Source organism: Haplochromis burtoni, unplaced genomic scaffold (assembly GCF_018398535.1).
Source record: "Haplochromis burtoni strain Fernald_Lab_line unplaced genomic scaffold, NCSU_Asbu1 Contig_293, whole genome shotgun sequence".
Taxonomy (NCBI): Eukaryota; Metazoa; Chordata; class Actinopteri; order Cichliformes; family Cichlidae; genus Haplochromis; species Haplochromis burtoni.
Window position 1 is genome coordinate 16,147 of NW_024582654.1, and position 18,414 is coordinate 34,560.

At 41.4% G+C, this 18,414-nt stretch overlaps 3 protein-coding genes across 3 annotated transcripts; all 3 read left to right on the top strand.

Moving 5' to 3' along the window:
* The first annotated feature begins 161 nt into the window (after window positions 1–161).
* LOC102304527 (mothers against decapentaplegic homolog 2) lies at window positions 162–13,582 on the top strand. Its single transcript, XM_005940526.3, has 13 exons — window positions 162–344; window positions 2,287–2,701; window positions 3,894–3,983; window positions 4,194–4,387; window positions 4,507–4,641; window positions 4,752–4,826; window positions 6,309–6,362; window positions 6,844–7,056; window positions 7,196–7,333; window positions 7,758–7,902; window positions 9,161–12,643; window positions 12,906–13,007; window positions 13,114–13,582. The coding sequence occupies exons 2-11, from the start codon at window positions 2,466–2,468 to the stop codon at window positions 9,282–9,284; spliced, it is 1,404 nt and encodes a 467-aa protein (XP_005940588.1). The 5' UTR covers window positions 162–344; window positions 2,287–2,465; the 3' UTR covers window positions 9,285–12,643; window positions 12,906–13,007; window positions 13,114–13,582.
* Window positions 12,502–13,582, top strand: LOC102305230 (immediate early response 3-interacting protein 1). The gene is made up of 3 exons (XM_005940529.3): window positions 12,502–12,643; window positions 12,906–13,007; window positions 13,114–13,582. The coding sequence occupies exons 1-3, from the start codon at window positions 12,553–12,555 to the stop codon at window positions 13,167–13,169; spliced, it is 249 nt and encodes an 82-aa protein (XP_005940591.1). The 5' UTR covers window positions 12,502–12,552; the 3' UTR covers window positions 13,170–13,582.
* An 88-nt stretch (window positions 13,583–13,670) lies between these two features.
* Window positions 13,671–16,891, top strand: si:ch211-12e13.1. The gene is made up of 5 exons (XM_005940530.3): window positions 13,671–14,004; window positions 14,094–14,257; window positions 15,457–15,699; window positions 15,811–16,008; window positions 16,109–16,891. Exons 1-5 carry the CDS (start codon window positions 13,769–13,771, stop codon window positions 16,297–16,299), a joined length of 1,032 nt encoding a protein of 343 aa, XP_005940592.1. The 5' UTR covers window positions 13,671–13,768; the 3' UTR covers window positions 16,300–16,891.
* The last annotated feature ends 1,523 nt before the right edge of the window (window positions 16,892–18,414 follow it).

Consider the following 18,414-nt stretch of genomic DNA (forward strand, 5'->3'; position numbering starts at 1 on the left):
TCCAATCCTCCGTAAACGATGACAGATATAAACACATGCTGTCAAATAAACAAAGAAGATTGTCAAGGACAAGAGCCAGTATTCAGTTACGTCTTCGTCCGATCCTCCAATCACGTTTTTGATAGGTGGGCCTAATCGCTTGCCCGTAGCCAACAGGTTTGTTGTGTTGTTCCGGTCTAGCTAACATAGCTAACTAGCTTGTGTAGCATTGGTGGCAAGTTGAGAAGAGCCTTGTCAAAATTAGCTGCAGTACAGCAGCGTTCATGTATTTTTATGTCACCAAGGCGTTTAGAGAGGCGCACATCTCTTCCTCGGAAACTGGAAGCTGGAATTTTCAGACTGAGGTAATTATTGGAACGTTTAGAGCGGCTTTCTTGACTTTGAAGCGTGTTGTTTTGTGTGGGAGATGTAGCTCCGGTAGCCAGCGGGAGACAGGGCTCAGTTTGGAAGAGTTCGTCCAAGATGCTAGCTCATTTTACTATGTTTGAGTAAAAGACACAGAGAACGGGTAGCTTTATTCAACTGATAGACTACATTGTGTATACCCTTATGGTGACGTTTTGTGAGATTGGATAAATTGTATTTGACTGCCTGATGGTAGGTAGAAAGTAGCGCGACTTGACTGTTGCGCATAGGAGGCTGTTTCGTGGATCACAACAAAAGGATTTTTGGTAACAAGCTGGCAGCTAGCTTGCTTAAGCTAACGTTAGCTGCCTTAGCTAGATTATGAATTCTCCGTAAACTACCTATGGTTTATTGAATTTCATTATCTGTGGCTTTTATTTGCATTTCGCTCTTTGCTTGATTTATTACAGAAATTCACAAGCTAGCTCTGATAAACTGATTTGGTGGTGACTTGATCCAGGCAGGGCCCCTATCAGGCAGCTAGCAGCCGGCCTTCCAAAGCCAGTCAGTGTTAGCACTAACTGGCTGTCACAAAATGCTCTCACTTTGATTTGATATGATTCACAGCGCCCTTTAACAGTTTGTCGTGCTAGTTTCTGGGCACGGAAGAGACACACCCGGTCTGCTAACTTCATTGTTTTGCAAGCTAAATAGTTGAGGTGCCAGGCAGTGTTTGACTAGCTAACATCAGGTGGGCATTTCTTTACTTCACACAAGAGTCAGTGCTGCTGACAAAACAGTCCTGCTTATTTCTTTTTGAAGTAACGGTGTCTAGTACAATAGTGTGCAAAAGGCTTAAGCCCGCCCTCATTTCTTAACATTTTTCTTTTGTTTTTTAAGTGGTTTTGAACAGTAGTTCTCCGAGCTTTCTGAGGGTGTTTCAAAGGTTTTCTTTGGATATTGGCTCCCTTTTTACTCATTTTTAGCCTAGACCCTGTCCCGTTGTTTGTTAAACCATTCTCACTGACCTATGACTCATTCATACATATTTGTATCTTAAGTGATGCCTAAAGTGTATCTTTAGGCAGCCTCATAACACAACTTGTTCCCATTCCTTTAGTTAAATATTTGAGAAATGCAAAAGATGACTTGCCAGCATAAACTAGTATTAAGTAGAAATAGCTGTGGTGTGCCACATTACACAAGAACTGGACTGGAAATCAGTGGCAACAGGTTTTATGGAGTGGTGAATTCAAATTCGAATTTCTTTTTGTTTATATCAATAAATACAGATGGCATATTGGTGAGCACCTACAGCAATTTGTAAAACATGGTGGAGGCTCTGTCATGGCTTGGGGCTACATTTCCACTAGCAGTGTTTGGTATCTTGTCAAAACCGGTGAAATGACAGGCATTAAAAAGTACCATCAAGAGCAAATCTGACTGGTTGCTGCTTAATTTTACAACATGACAGTGATCCCAAACACACTGCCTGTGCAGTAAAACCATTTCTGGTTATAAAAACACACACTGGAGCAAAGTCAGTCATGGACTGGCTTCCACAGATCCTTGACTTCAGCATTATTGAACAAGCATAGGATCATCTTGAGAGAGAACAGAACAAAAGGCAGACAAAATCCAAAGAATACCATCAAATGTCCTTCGGGAATCCTAGAGAATTATTCCCGAAAAATACTTAAAGAGCCTAAAGGTTTTTGCCTTATAAACTGTATTTCATTTCTGTTTATGTTTGCACACATTTTAGTTAATCGCTACACTTATTTCCCAGTTTCCTAGAAAAAGTATAAAGACATGAAGGGTATCTCAAGACTTTAGCGTTTCACTGTATATGCCTGCCTGTTATTTTTATAAGCTTAAATGCTGTTGTTTTTCTGTAGTTTTTTTTGTAATGATGTACTTTGTGTATGCCTGTCTCCCAAGGTGTCCGTCTCTTCTGAGTTTACACTGCTAGCGGTGGAGTTCATCCTGTGACTCAGTGGTCAGTAGAGGGGCTCCTGAGAGCAAGGACCCGAAACTGTAGCTCCCAGTCCCCTCTTGTCTGTGTGTGAGAGAAAACTTGTATTAAGTCCTGTGGAGACTCCTGGCTTGTCCAGCTTAAGATGTCCTCCATATTGCCATTCACCCCTCCTGTGGTGAAAAGGCTTTTGGGCTGGAAGAAATCAACTAGCAGCCCGGGAGGAGCGGGCGGCGCAGAGCAGAACGGACAAGAGGAGAAATGGTGCGAGAAGGCTGTGAAGAGCTTAGTGAAGAAGCTGAAGAAGACGGGTCAGCTAGATGAGCTCGAGAAGGCCATCACCACACAGAACTGTAACACAAAGTGTGTTACCATCCCCAGGTACAATAATACTGCTGATTGTTGGTGATTCTGCTTTTTCATGTTTCTGTGACTAAAAGCTTTTATTATATTTGCTGTTAGACAGTTTGCATTAGTCCCATGGGAGAGAAACTCTGAAAGCTCAATTGATGTGGATCTTTGTCAGCCAGCCTTCATGACCCAGACTTGCATTCAGTGGGAACACCGTGTTAACAGACATCTTTCAATGATGTTCCACCAAGTACCACATCAAATGTTTGGATGTCTATAGATAACTGTTTTTTTTTTTATCTCCTGAGAGTTGTTCTAGGACATTTAGGTTTTAGTGATAGAGTGACTGGCTCAGTGTGAATGAAATGGTATCTACGTCAGCTAAAAGTAATGTCATTCAAGCAGCTGTACTTATACTGGTTTGTTTTATAGCGTTTAGTGACTTTGATAGGTGTCACGTTGACATTAGGTTGCAATCATGCAGTTTCCTGCAGTAGAAATTGCTAATAACACAACTTGATATTATGAGCTAAAAGTTTCTGGGGTAAGTGGACTAAAATGGATTTCCAGCTTTGTCTTGAGCCAGACGACTCCAACTTTAAATGTCAGTTTAGAGATCCCACTGCAATCACGAAGTCTAATGCATGTTGTTGTGTATTTTTAGCTTATAATGCGTAGCATCTGTAATTGTCCTGTTATTCAGAAGCAACTACTCTCCATTTGTCTTAATTTCACATTTCTCTGTCCATTTTCTTGTCAGTGTTTTGAGAATGGAAAGGTTTTTTCTTCTTTTTCTTTTTTGCCAAGGTTGCCACCCCCACCCCTTCTCTTGTGCCACTGTGTGCCTTCAGTGTTTGTTTGAATGTCTCCAGATAAGTTCTGACATAAACAATCATAGTGAAAGAGTTATTTTCAGTGTTTGATACAATGCCACAATGTGAAGAATGCCCTTTGTCTCACTCATTGTGCGTGCTAGCAAATTCCATGTTTGGGTTTTGCTTTTTTTTTCTCTCCCTTGATTCGGTTGAAAAAGGCTTCTCTTATTTGAAGTTCCCATCTTTCATTTTCAGAGCTGAAATTTGATGTCTTTCTTTTGCCATGAGACTCCAATAAAAGAGGCCTTTTAGTGTTTACATACCCATACTGATATTTCTGAATGAGTCATGTCCCATGTTTATCATTTGTTTTTTGTTTTTGTTTTTGTTGTTTTCTCTGTGTGCAGCAATTGCTCTGAAATATGGGGACTGAGTACACCAAATACGATAGAACAGTGGGATACATCAGGCCTTTACAACTACCCTGACCAAACCAGGTGACTATCTCAACTATTGTGTATACAACTTTGATGTGGGAGAGTTGTCATCATAGTGTTGGAGGTGACGGTTGCTGAGAACATCCTTGTTTCTCGTCAATCCATCTCCATTACCTCTCCTACCTGGCCATATTATGTATCACTCCTCCCCCTCTACCTCCCCTGTGTTCTGCCCCTCTCACCACCGTCTCCTGTTTGCTGTTCAATCAGATCCTTGGACGGCCGTCTCCAGGTCTCCCACAGGAAGGGCCTTCCCCATGTTATCTACTGCCGTTTGTGGCGATGGCCAGACCTTCACAGCCACCACGAGCTGCGTGCCATTGAGGCCTGTGAGTATGCCTTTCACCTCAAGAAGGACGAAGTCTGCATCAACCCTTACCACTACCAGAGGGTGGAGACCCCAGGTGAGCCAAATCATGCCGTTTGAATGTGAGAAGTTGTAATAAATGGTGAGCGGCAACATTTTAAAGCCATTTTTCTAAATATGTAAATCTCTTCTGGTAACTTTTCCCCAACACTTCAGTGCTGCCTCCTGTTCTCGTGCCAAGACACTCAGAAATCCTGCCAGAGCTGCCACCTCTAGATGACTACACTCATTCCATACCTGAGAACACAAATTTTCCAACAGGAATCGAACCTCCAAACAACTATATACCAGGTGAGTTTGCTTCTTGTATTTACATCATGTCGGGAAAGAAAATGTGATTTGAGAGAAGACATGCTTTCAAGATTTGTTCAAGATCACTTTTTTTGTGTGTGTTTCAACAGAAACACCTCCACCAGGCTACATCAGTGAGGATGGGGAGGCCAGTGATCAGCAGATGAATCAAAGTATGGACACAGGTACCCTAGACTAGTGGTCCTCCTTCTTTTCCTGTCTGTCTCACATCACTAGTCAGATGAGTCGCAATAGCTGCAGGTTATACCTGAATGCAGGTTGGAAGGTTGGTGCTTCGATCCCCGCCTGCTCCAGTTTGCATGTCAGAGTATCCTTGGATAAGATACTGAACTCTGATGCGTTCATTGGAGTGTGAATGTTAGATTGAAAAAGCTTGCTTCTATGTATGGGTAAATGAATGAGGCACGTTGTATAGTGTGCTTTGAATGTTCAGGTAGAGTGGAAAGGTTCTATATAAGGACCAGTCACCAGTTCAGTTACCATATATAACTTGTTTGAGTGATTTAAGTTGATAACTGAAGGTACTGAGTTTTGATTGATGATTATAATATTTTCTTAAGATCATTTTTGGGCATTTTTGCCTCTATTGGATGGTAGAGCAGTGAAGATGGACAAGAAAGTAGGGAGAGCGAGAGAAGAAGAAGACATGCAGTAAAGGGCGATAGGTCAGACTCTACCTGTGCTGCTGCACTTCCATGTGTCACGTAGTCACCTGATCTACCTGGTGATTATTTGTCATCATGGATTAGTACCAATGAAATCTGTCCATCAAAGCTCATCCTAGATCAAGTATGCTCATAGTAACACATAGTTTTAGATTGTTGCGTCAAGAGATTACAGTCTTATTCACTTACTGGTTCAAAGGTGAGTTTTTGACTGTACCACGCGTTGGCCTTATCAGGCCACTAAAGTGAGAGCTTGGTGTCATTCAGACATGGGTATGTATATACAACACAGGAAGGCATGAATAAGAACAGTTTTAAAGCTGCTGTTATTGTCAGACACACTGTAGCACCTTGCATCAATCTGTCAGTGCTTGTTCTTTATTGAAAGCGTCTTGATTCAGTCCTCCACCTTGATTCTAACTCTTGTGCTTCCCCCTCTGTTTTACCTCGGAGGGTTAAATGTGTCGTATCCTTCAATTTCTTAAAGAGGGTGGCAGGGACAAAATCCAGATTGAATCTTTTTAGATTTTTTTTTTCCACAGAAGCATGAGCAAACATGAGAAAAGCATTTAAAGTTTAAAGTCACAGAAGTTAAATGTTTTATTTTGTAAGATTCTATAGCAGCGCTCGGTGTCTTGTTCTGGAAATGGATGTAAGAATAAAGTAGCTTGGTGTGCTGTTAATGATAACCTCAACTGCAGCAGCGAGCTACTTACTGTTTTATAACTAATCCATTTCACCCTTAGTGCAGTGAAAGAAGCTGTAGCTCAAACTTTATCTTCTCATCTAGAAGATGTACAGATCGAGTGTTATGGCAACAGTAGACAGCATCTCTTCTGTTCACTGTAAAGCAAGCAGATGAGTTTTATGGTATCCTTTTGGCTTTTCTTTGCAAGACAGCCACCAGGTTCATTATAAGATATAATCCACCTTTTTGCATTTTAATGCATCCACACCCATGACTTCTTGTTTTCTGGTTAGGTTCTCCAGCAGAGCTCTCCCCCAGCACTCTGTCTCCTGTCAATCACAGCATGGGTAAGTGTTGTTTTTAACTCAAACAAATTGTGTAACTGAATATGTTAAATCTGACAGAATGGAAGGGAACCATGTGAAAAAAATTAAATTAAATTTGTTATTTAAAAAAAACACAAAAGCAAGTGTTTAGCTTATAAAGAACAGGATACATTTTTATTCAGTTATTTGGTGTTTTTTGGCATCGCTCTATGTACAACTGATAATGAAGATTTAAAAAAAAAAAACCAGCATGATGAATTAACAAGTCTGTGTTTGCATACATGAGTGAAGCGAACAAGTGCCGCAGACTTGGCAAAACCTACACATAGGGCGGGGATTTTGCTGGTAATCACAATAATGGTAATAAATTAGTGAGGTGGTGGTTTTGGATGGGTCTTGTGGTTGCCTGTCAGTAGGAAAGCAGACACATCTGTGCATACACAGAGAAAACTTTTCAGTGCTGGTCTTTCGTAACTGATGTGTAGTTTTGCCTCTCCTGCAGACCTGCAACCAGTGACTTACTCGGAGCCGGCCTTCTGGTGCTCTATAGCGTACTATGAGCTGAACCAGCGCGTCGGGGAGACGTTTCACGCCTCTCAGCCCTCACTGACAGTGGATGGATTCACAGATCCATCAAACTCTGAACGCTTCTGCCTCGGCCTGCTGTCTAATGTTAACAGGAATGCCACTGTAGAGATGACCCGAAGGCACATAGGTATGGCACAGCTCAGTATGTGTTAGGAGTGTATAACTGTGTGTAGGAAACCTGTTGCACTTTAAGCCTTCAAAATTACTTTCTTTACATTCACACGATTCAGTATGTCTGAATAACTGGGTTCTATCTGTGTTTACAGGAAGAGGAGTTCGACTCTACTATATTGGGGGGGAAGTATTTGCTGAGTGCCTGAGTGATAGCGCCATCTTTGTCCAGAGTCCAAACTGCAACCAGCGGTATGGTTGGCATCCAGCAACAGTGTGTAAAATTCCTCCAGGTGAGATGTTTAAGAAAAAATACGATGATAAAAGTTTCTCTCTCTCTCTCTTAAAATTGTGTAGCATCCTGCTTTAAGGTGAAAATGGAAATTACACTCCCAGTGTCTCCGCTTCCATAGCAACCTTTCATATCACCTCTGAAAGTCCACTTCTCTGCAATGCACTCAGAATGCTAATTCACAGTATATCAGAATAAAAAGTTTTTAAAGGAGTTCTGTGGGAAAAGAGGAATTTAAAAACTTGCTAAATTAATCAAATCACTAACTGGTGAAGGCCAGCAGAATCATCACAAAAGGTCTGTGTAATTAATAATTATCCACAGCAAAAACAATAACAGACCACTTCCAACCAAAGTCTCATTGTGATTCATCTTTTACCACCAGCAAAAACCGACGGCCCTGTTTTTTCTCTTTGTCCTTTCAGGTTGTAACCTAAAAATCTTTAACAACCAGGAATTTGCAGCTCTGCTGGCTCAGTCAGTCAACCAGGGCTTTGAGGCCGTCTACCAACTCACCAGGATGTGCACTATCCGCATGAGCTTTGTCAAAGGCTGGGGAGCTGAGTACAGGTGAACACTGGTCCAGAAACTGTGGAAATCATGGGATGTAGTCATACTTAATATGTGGAAATTTGATTTGAAACGTTAACAGTTAATCTTAGTGGAGCCTTGTACGCCGAACTTTAGTTGCACCCTATGGTCCTTTGTGGGCCTTATTACTGCAGAGTCATGGAGTAAAAGTAAAGTTTTTCTTCCTCGCTATCAGTTTTGTTCCTAGTGAACTTAATGACTTGGCTAATTGATTAATTTATTAGTCAAGCTTGAGGGGACAAATAACAAAGACCAAACAGAGCGTTCATAGAACAGCCGACAATGAGCCCAAGTTAAAGAGTCCAATCTGAGTTTATTCACAGAGCACTTTAGAAAACAGCATAGTTGCCCAAAGTGCTTTCTAATTCATCGTTTTGATGGTCACTGTAGTGGATATATTAATTTATTAACGTTCTCTTTCTCTTATATTTAATATAACCACACTACGGACGGACAAGCGCCTGTTTTTATGCGTTGTCATTAGCAACGGTAAAACCATCGCGTGTCCACTTGTTTATTTTCTACATAAACCTTTCACAATAAAGCTCAAGATCCTGTTGAGACTTTTCAAAATAAACTGAATCACGTGAAAGAGCAGATTATTTACGGATGAAAAGCAACAAAGAGCCTTCAGGTGCTAAAAAATAAACCTTAGATTCAAACGTTAGAACAGGCTTTTCCCCGCAGCACGCCATGTAATAAATACTCACAAAGAAAACGGCGGCCGTTACAACTTATGTTTAAAAATGCATCGGTTAAAACACTCTACTCCAGGTACATGACGCGCAGCTGGAAACAAGTCACGCAAGAATTTACAGAAAATGTTAAAATTTTGTGATTTATATCGTTATCGGGACGATAGATGTCTTATATTGGGATATGAGATTTTGGTGATATCGCACAGCCCTAGTGGCAAATGTTTTTTTTGGGGTTTTTTGTTTTGTTTTGATGCATACAGTTTGAGCCATTATTAGTGACATCAGCTAATAATGACCTGAACTATTTCCATCACATGGGATGCAAATGGTTCAGGTTATTCCAGGATCAGTGATCAGATTTTCAAGTAGTTTTTAAGAATTTCAAGTAGAGAGCTGCAAACCACAACATCCTCTTCCTGTAGAAGAAGTTGTAGAAATGGGTGCTTCACTTAACAGAGCTCATCATAAAGCATCATAAGTCACATGTCGTGAAACATGAAAAGGCTACGTCAGCTCATGAAATTATCTTTATTTTCCAGGCGGCAGACTGTCACAAGCACTCCTTGCTGGATCGAGCTGCATTTGAACGGGCCCTTGCAGTGGCTGGACAAAGTTCTGACCCAGATGGGTTCCCCATCCGCACGCTGCTCCAGTATGTCCTAAAATAGCCCCTCCCCCCAAAAAAGCCCATTATAAAGCTCATTAAATTCTAAACATGTGAGTCCTTTCATTTAAAAAAAAGGAAATCCCACAGATTGATTTTTCTGTGACATACTTCATAGTATTTGTGGCCCAGTTCCACATCCCTCTTTTAACTTCACATACACACACAGATACAGACTTTTGAGTAAAACAACAACAACAAAAATTGGCACTTTGTTACCCCTCTATGTCATGCACCTTGTTAAAACTGTTTTCCCAAAACCTTAATATTAGATCTATTTGTGGTACAAATAAAATGTATATTGGTTTTTAGTCTGGGAGGTAGAGGAGATACCAAAAATATCTGTGAATAGTTTCTCAGTATTTGAAGATTGCTTGTATAAGTAACATGATTTTTTTTTTTTTTTTTAAAGCCTACCCCAAACATTGTTAACATAAGTTTACTTTTCTCTGGGAAACTCTGCCCCGTCTCTTGCCAGGGGGAGGTGACTTAGTGAAGAAATGATGGCCTTGGTGGCCGTTCCCCTCGAGGAAACGCCACGGTGTTTTTGTTTTGTTTTTGTTAAAAAGTGATTTGATTGTCTTTGCCAGAACACCCCTTCCTCACACACACACGCACACACATACACCTCAGTTTTTGTTTTTTTTATTTTATTTTAGTTTTATTTTAAGTCTTGATGGGTGTCGTTATAAGACATTCCTCGTAATGGAGAAAAGAGTGTTGGTTGAATAAATATTTCAAAAACGAAGTGCTAACTCAGTCTGACAAGAGTTTATGATTTTTGTCATTATATGGCACTCTTATGTGTCCTTGGCTTAGTCTAGTTACATCCCCCACTTGAACAGCCTGGTATGGAAGCTGAAGAGGTGGTGGGCCAGGCTTTGCAGGGTGCACTGGGCAGGGACCAGAGAATATCAGCTGTTAATCAAAAAGCTTCTTGTTTTTTTGACAGACACTGGGAGTCCTGGGACTCTCCAAGGTGAAGTAGAGAGCGGTTCACTGGGAGAATTTGAAGGTTTCAATGAATGAATTCATTCTGTTTTTAGCCTATATCCCCATTGTTTTGCTACTTTTGTATTCTCATGTATTTTTATATATAAATATACTTAAAATTTCTGTCGTCCACTTTTTATTAAAATAATATTATAAAGACCACAGTTGTTTCCAAAGTGACATGGAGGGCATGGATCATTCCTTATATTTTTTTTTTCTCTCCCTCAAAACTTTCTAAGCAGCTCTTTGTCTTGGTTTAAGGAAAAAAAAAACATCACTGCCACACATGTGCAGCCTATATCTACCCTTTTTTTTTCTCTTCTGAAAAAATCTGGTGCATTTAAAGTACACTAAAACAGCAACAGATTTGCCTGAAATCAACTTTTCTGTAATGGTTTGAATGATTCCAGTGGCATGTAAAACTTTGTAATGGCCATTTGTTCATTCAGCTCGGCCATTCAGTTCATTCAATTTTATTTTTTTCCCCACCCCCTTTCATTTTTGGAAAAAACACACATGACCTCTTGTAGCCTTCTGGTGCTTACGGCAGGCAGGTTAAGATGAACCAGATATAATTGGCTTTCAAAATGTTACAGGAACGTCGGAAGGAGAGTGTTTATTTTCTCCTGTGAGAGGAGCGAATGTGCCTGCACACTGGGACATTCTGTGTTAGTGTTTGTATCGTACTTGTTCTGTCTATAAAATACAGTATGTACAACAAGACTTTATGGCTTCAACTCATTTTGTGGCTGTTGCGAGTTTAACATGTTCCCGCCCCCAAAATATGTTTACCATATGGCAGTAGTGATTGTACTTTAAGTGCACCTAGTGAAGTTTGGATTTGGGGAACTGAACCAAGTGTTAGGGTCCGGTGTTACATTGTTTTGACTTTGGCCTACAACATATGAATGTGGGAAAAAAAAAATTGCATTACAAAAACTGATGTGGACCAGACATGCATATACATATATACATAACAGTAGTACAGTATGTGTGTATTTAACAGTAATCTTTTTGCAAAGCAGTCAGTACAGTAGATGTGGCAGTTGTTTTACCAGTAGAGGGCGGTATTGATAGAGCAGTTCTTTTTCTCTTTTGTTTTTTCCTTTTTTTTTCTCTGACCATAAGCTTCTCAGGCGTGCGCATATTATGCAGACTTCATAAAACACTAATAAAGATTTTTATTCTCATGATTCAGCCTCTTGTGTTTCTTAAATCGAGGAGTTGAGAGAATTTGTACAACACTGATTTTTATCTCCAAGGTCCTGCTATTTGAATCGTCAAATTCAAGTAGAGATCAATAAAGGCAGCTGATGACATTTTCATCAAAGGCAGCTTGTGGAAAGTGGTACATTTCCGTAAGTAACACTCAAATACAAATTGGAGCTGTGCAGCATATAGAGCTAAGTTTGTATGTTCAGGTTATACATGGGGGGGAAAATAAATTCCACCATTAAATATGTATTTTTTTAAAACACATTACATGCCTTACGAAGTTATCCACCATGCCAGCCGTGGCATGACCATCAATAATGACATCATAATAACATTATGAGATATTACAGGAGGAAACATCCTGCATAAAGTGGTATTTTGAGGCTATGTTACACATAATGCTCGTCAAACAAGGCTGTGGGAAGTAGGGATACTGCAGCAGCCCTTACCTGCCAACTGCCACGGTTTTTTGTTTGTTTTTCAGGGGTGGTGGCACTATGGCATCCTCAATATCAAGACATTTCCCAAGGCTCTGTCAAACAGCAATTATTAAACGTTTAGCTCTTGGTTATACATTTGCATCTTGTTTTGGTCAAGTTTTATATGAGTGAGAGGCAGATTGTGAAAAGCTAACTGCAATTCACTTTTTGTACTTGAAAAGCCAGATTTCTGAAAGGGGCCTTGTTCTCAGCTGCCTGTATATTGAGGGAGTTTGGCTTTATGGCGTTATGTCAGACAAGCTTCTAAAAATAAATTTAACAGAAATAGTCTTCTCCTGACCCTAACCAAACTGTGAGTAAACGCTACAAAAATATAAAAGAAAAATTTCTCACAAATGCCCAAGAGGCAAATATCTACCAGTAGTTGTGGGGCACGTCAGAAGTTGTTGCTTGAAGACAGATGGAGTCCTTCCGTAGCAGTTCTTACGGGAGGGTTCTGGATTGGACGCGCCCCGCCCACTCCCTAAGCCCGACGACCAATCAAAGCAGAGCGGCCTCCGGATGTAAATAGTGCCAGCTACAGCTAACATATAGCTAGCTAGCTACTTGTCGAGACAAGATGGCATTTACCTTATACTCTCTTATACAAGCAGCTATTCTGTGCATCAATGCTGTCGCTGTACTACACGAAGAAAGATTTCTAAGTAAAAGTAAGTGTCTGTAATTCAGATATTAGGCTCTCAAGAGGTCATGTATAGAATTGGCCCAGCATTTAAGCTGGCTAATGCTAAAGGGCTAGTCAAATAGAACAATTTAAATGGCAAAAGTTTGTGATTTCGCTTTGTTTAAAGTTGCTACACCACCTTCTATCCATTTGACAGGAAGACTTTATGTTGTTCGTCTATGTTTACATTTTGTACTTTTAATTCCCACTCTACTTAATACAAATCCGTTCGTTTTAACCATCTTCAGTTGGCTGGGGAGTGGATCAAAGTGTCGGGGGATTTGGTGATGAACCAGGCATCAAAGTCCAGCTAATGAATCTTATCCGCTCCGTCAGGACAGTCATGAGAGGTGGGTTTCCACTTTATCACACACTCAGTATTCTTCAGACAGAGTGACTTGGATCATTTTAACTTCTCTTGGCTCAGACCATGTCATGTTTTATTTTCCCCTGAAGTGCCGCTGATCGCAGTGAATTCAGTCTGCATTGTACTGCTGCTTCTATTTGGGTGAAGAAGTTTAAAAGCGGGGACGGGACAGATGAGTCAGGACATCTCCGTCACCTCAGGAACCACTGAAGAAGACACAATGTCCCCTTCAGCCTGGATATGAATGTTCTCTTTGTATATTTCTATACATGAGTTGTTGGATGGTTTTGTTTTGTGTTTTTTGTTAAGCTCTCTTTGCAGCCAATAAGAGTGACATCCCCCTTTCGTTTTGGAAAAATAAATAAATAAATAGCGAATTGCTGAATAGTTTGAACTTTTCAGACAGTAAGCAAAAATAAATATTTTTACACTGTACTAGTAAATTGGTGAGAGGAGCCGACTATGAAACAGCTGTAATTTATACTCTGAAAAATATGTAAAATAATTGTGGAATAAGTGATTGTGCATCGACAGTAAAGATTTTTTTTAAAAACGTCACCGAGTGCGAGTTTCATTGCTGATGAGCCGAAAGCGCACTGTTTGTCCCGGGGCGCTTGCCGCACTGTTTGTCCCGGGGCGCTTGCCGCACTGTTTGTCCCGGGGCGCTTGCCGTACTGTTGCATGCACTTGGAGCTTACCTTGCTAAGCGGTATCTGTGAGCCTACATGGATATTATAATCGATAATGGGGAATGCGCAGAGTTACATTGTGGCCTCGCTGTCTGTATGTTCCGTGTATTTGGTTTACGTTCACGTTTACTGCGCTCACAAGCTGCTGAAAACAACCGAACTGCATAGCGACAAACTTCCGAGTGATGCGTATGTTTACATGAAATACCTGAGCAGAAGAGTGACCCGGAGAGCAGGCTGCTTATACGGTACAGAGAAACAAGAAGCTGGTTATACAGTGGTCAGCTGCAGGTGAGTGCGGCCTAACGTTTTACGCATGCATTTGAACTGTAAAATAGCTGGGAGTAGGTCCTCTTTGAGTTGGTATATGTGTCTCTAAGGGTGGAGGATGCTCTGTTGCGGAGGTTCTGCAGTGCTGCAGGTTATGGTTGGGATTATCCAGACAGTGAATACAGAGACATCCCGCTGTGCTTCCTGGAGTTTCTCTGCGGCAGACCTCTCCTTATGTTGTTAACTCATGAAAACTTCAGGCTCAGCCCAGCAGGTAAGACATAGATAACATAAGACACACATTTATAGAGCTTCTTCAGGGAATGATAAAGTATTATGATTCTATGACACAGCGTCTTTAAACAGACTGATTCTTTTGCTGATATCTCAACTCAGTGGAAACTTGATGGGTACATTTTATTGCCAAAATTGCTTTGATTTCAATATTTGGTTGTTGTACAAAATACTACATCAAAACTCTGTGGCTACATTTAAAAGTAGTGATCCCAAGTGGGCCATACTGTGGGATCATCACCCACAAGAGAAGTTGTAATGGTCGTATGCGATGTCTGATCCCTGGTTGTTGAGGCTGGCTATTGGGGCATATAACATTACCTCTCTGGTGGGGAAGGATGCTGAGCTTAGGTGAGAGGTTGGGAGATCTTTCCTAGATATAGTCAGTCTCACCTCACCGCAGTCTGCTGGACAGGGGCTGGAGTTTGTACCAATCCAGAGTTGCCCTCGGTGAGAGGCAGCAGGCAGAGGTGGGTATTCAACCCCGATTCACTACCCAGTTGAACTACAGTTCAGAGTACCCAGCCTTCTTGGGGTGCTGGAGAGTGTCCCTACAGTGATGAATTGCTCCAGGGATCTGCTGAAGATCAGTGTCAAGATGGGGCCAGGTGATAAGTGCAGAAGGTGGCACACAATCTGGACTTGGTGCCTTCCTGGTCTTTTGTCCCGTGAAGAGTTGACTCTTTTTTCAGGTGGTAGAAATTGTATGGACAGATGGATTTCAAACAAATAGCGAAGGCACCAGTATTGCAGGCTCAAATGAGTTTCACTAGAAGACAAACCAGCTAATGCAAGAACCCCACAAGTGCCATTTTAATTTGCTGAAGACATACTCACCTTGGAAAACCACAAAAAGTATCTATTTATCCATTTATTTCACTTTGCTCACAAAAGCAGTCAGTCACAAGTAAAAGAAAATTCAAATTTACTGGAAAACACAAGGACAGGAATGAAAACTAACCATTTTTTACAAAGCTTGACTTAGTGCACTGACTACATTGTTTACCAAAAAAGGTGTTTTTCCCAGTAAAAAAAAACTTTAATATTTAAATGTTTTTAGTCCATCATTTGAAATTATGTATTTACTTTTTTAAGTGATTTCAATCTTCATCATTTTATGTGTACTGCAGGTTTTAAAAGAAAATTATCCAACTTTGAGTGTTTTAAATGTTTTTTTAGGTCTTGTTCATGTGCGTCAGAGTTTAAAAACCTTTCAGCCAATCGATGAGCTGAAGAAGGGTCCATTCACCCTGCGGGTGCAAGTCCTGGGGTACCAGCCGACTGATCTAGGGGTGGAGGTGGACATCTGTCTGTCTGCTACTTCCCGCTCCAGATGCGTAGTGTGGGAGAGCATCCTGACACTGCTTTCCGAAAACAAGCTTCACAAAGCCATCAGATGTTCACCTAAGAATGAAAATGAGAGTGAGTAGTGTCACGGTGGTTCCCCTTCAGAATATTTGTGTTTTTAAAGCGACGGCACACTTAGAGCTTTAACTCACTTGATCACCATGACTTTGATCTTTGTTCTGGCAGGTGAGAAAGATGAGCCAGCACCGGACACTCTGAAGCAGGTGGAGCTCAAAGTTCCCTGGACTCCTGACCTGAAGTGTACATGGAGTTTTCCATGTAAGCTCCTCTCTCTGCCGGCCAGGCTCTTTAGATTCACTCCTCACAGAGTACCGAGTCTCTGGATGTTCTCTGTCTGCTTGGCTGAAATTGAAAAGCACAAAGGTAATGCGATTTATCAGACGATAACAGTATTAATTATCACTATGAAGGATGGCTCTGTCCTGTTCTAGGGTGTCAGCTAGCTGCTCTGTTTTGCCAACAGGGGTTAAAGTGATCACCGCTCCCATTACCGTCACTGCCCAGTTTAAGGAGCCTCTGCTGGTTCCAGGAAAGGTGACGGTCAGTTTTTGGGAGGCACCGGAAAATAAGCATCAGTCCCAAAGCCTCTACTTTCAGATGCAGCAACACAGAGGGGGCAAAGCTCACCTGGTGGGACTGATTTCTAGGTGTTGATGATTAACAAAGAATGTTGTTATTTGTTGTTCAGATTTTCACTGTTAACAGTTTGACTGTCAGTAGATTGGCAGGTTACAGTCAACTGAATTCTGTTTTCTTACACCTCCCAATTCAAGTGCATAATCTCAGCTACGGTGGCTGTTATAGAACAAAACGTTTTAGTCACCTAAGAGAGATCAAAACCAATACATTTACCCAGCTGCTGCTGGCTGGCGTATTTCTACTACTGTTTGTGTAAAACAAATATGTTTTTCTACACAGTATTTTTGAATATGTTGAATAATGTCAAACTTTTCTGAACTTTTCTGTCATAAGCACTGCTGTTTTTTGCTGCTGTTAGTCTGCCAGCTGCTCTTGTTTGCTGCTTTGAAGTAGATTCAGACACTTGGCGAATTAACTCTCATATGATGTGAGAATATAATCAAGCTGTTTATCAGAGGGAATGCGTGGTTTCAAGGATACTTGATCCTATCGTTAGCTGGTATCGAGTTAGCTCATAACCAGCTGTTTTCGTTTAGTTGGCTCATTGTCGGCTCATTGTCGGCTGTTCAGAGGAGAGTTGTGTGTCTAATAAATGAGGAATAAATGAGCAGGCTTGTGGATGTTTTCATTCTGTTCTGACTAAATATTACTTATATACTATATTACCATTCAGTGCTTACCAGTAAGCAGATAAGGTGTTTCCAGGTATTTCCTTGTGAGTAATAATATCATTAATTGTATCTCCAATCAGTTAAAGCAGACCTTCCCAAAGTGTGGGGCCCGCGCCCTAGGGGGGGCGCAGAGTCATTGCAAGGGGGATGCTTGGACACTGCTAGCATAATGGACAGGTTTTTGACGGGGCGCCCACACAAACGCAAAGCAGGAGATGAAGCATCACTGAATATGTTTCCAAACCAACTTCATTCTAAGCCAAAGACTAGAAAATATGGTGAAGCATATCTGCCCTTTGGTTTCACCTGCACAAATGCCGAGGTAGGTCTCCCCTGCAGAATTGGTTTTCCCTTCATCGGGAGCAGCGCTGGGCTCTTCAAATCACGGACAAACAGTATCCCACAGTTGTTTATGTTTTTAAACCCATTTTGCACAGAGAGGCATTTTTGAAAAATGTATTGATAACAATGTTGAATATTATTACACAGGAAAAAAACAACTAAAATAATCACACCGTGACGCCTCTGCCTTTCTAAATAGAGGGACAGTAACTGCGCTGTGTAGTACGGAGCCCCCCAGGGGACATGGGAGAAAAAAAAATTGGGGAGGAAAAAAAAAAAATTAGGGAGGAAAAAAAATTGCGAGCGCTCGCAAATTAGAGCGCTCGCAAAAGTTTTGCGAGATCTCGCAAAAGTATTGCGAGCGCTCGCAAAAGTATTGCGAGATCTCGCAAAACTCCAACAATGGCGGCAGCTACTTAGTTGTAATATTACTCTTTCTGGGTCACAAAATACACTTTTAAGATATTTTGAGGCGTGAATGTAGTTGTGTAAACGTCAGATACCTGCTCGGTTTACAAGACATCACATATTTGCAAAAGAGCTCCGAGGTTTTTGGAGATCTGACACCCACTAGCTCGAAGCTAACGGGAGGTCGAGACCTACTACAGCCGGGAGGAACACCGCTTTCCCGGCACATCGTGCCTCGACCTCCCGGTCGGCTTCGAGCTGGCGGCCACTAGCTCGAAGCTAACGGGAAGTCGAGACCTACTACAGCCGGGAGGAACACCGCTTTCCCGGCACATCGTGCCTCGACCTCCCGGTCGGCTTCGAGCTGGCGGCCTCCGAAGAATGCGGCTAAAACTTTTGCGAGATCTCGCAATACTTTTGCGAGCGCTCGCAATACTTTTGCGAGATCTCGCAATACTTTTGCGAGATCTCGCAATACTTTTGCGAGATCTCGCAATACTTTTGCGAGCGCTCGCAATACTTTTGCGAGATCTCGCAATACTTTTGCGAGCGCTCGCAATACTTTTGCGAGATCTCGCAAAAGTCCGTCTTAATTTTTTTTCCTAATTTTTTTTTTTTTCCTCCCTAATTTTTTTTTTTCCTCCCCAATTTTTTTTTCTCCCATGTCCCCTGGGGGGCTCCGTATGTAAGCGTGTAAAACCTGAAGATA

Excerpts from the sequence above, each read along its gene's own strand:
- LOC102304527 (XM_005940526.3), top strand. The coding sequence starts at position 2,466 with ATGTCCTCCATATTGCCATTCACCCCTCCTGTGGTGAAAAGGCTTTTG. Across the intron at positions 6,363-6,843 it reads TCCTGTCAATCACAGCATGG|ACCTGCAACCAGTGACTTAC; the intron begins GTAAGTGTTGTT and ends CCTCTCCTGCAG. Across the intron at positions 7,057-7,195 it reads GATGACCCGAAGGCACATAG|GAAGAGGAGTTCGACTCTAC; the intron begins GTATGGCACAGC and ends CTGTGTTTACAG.
- LOC102305230 (XM_005940529.3), top strand. The coding sequence starts at position 12,553 with ATGGCATTTACCTTATACTCTCTTATACAAGCAGCTATTCTGTGCATC. Across the intron at positions 12,644-12,905 it reads AGAAAGATTTCTAAGTAAAA|TTGGCTGGGGAGTGGATCAA; the intron begins GTAAGTGTCTGT and ends AACCATCTTCAG. Across the intron at positions 13,008-13,113 it reads CGTCAGGACAGTCATGAGAG|TGCCGCTGATCGCAGTGAAT; the intron begins GTGGGTTTCCAC and ends TTTCCCCTGAAG.
- si:ch211-12e13.1 (XM_005940530.3), top strand. The coding sequence starts at position 13,769 with ATGGGGAATGCGCAGAGTTACATTGTGGCCTCGCTGTCTGTATGTTCC. Across the intron at positions 14,258-15,456 it reads CTTCAGGCTCAGCCCAGCAG|GTCTTGTTCATGTGCGTCAG; the intron begins GTAAGACATAGA and ends ATGTTTTTTTAG. Across the intron at positions 15,700-15,810 it reads ACCTAAGAATGAAAATGAGA|GTGAGAAAGATGAGCCAGCA; the intron begins GTGAGTAGTGTC and ends TTGTTCTGGCAG.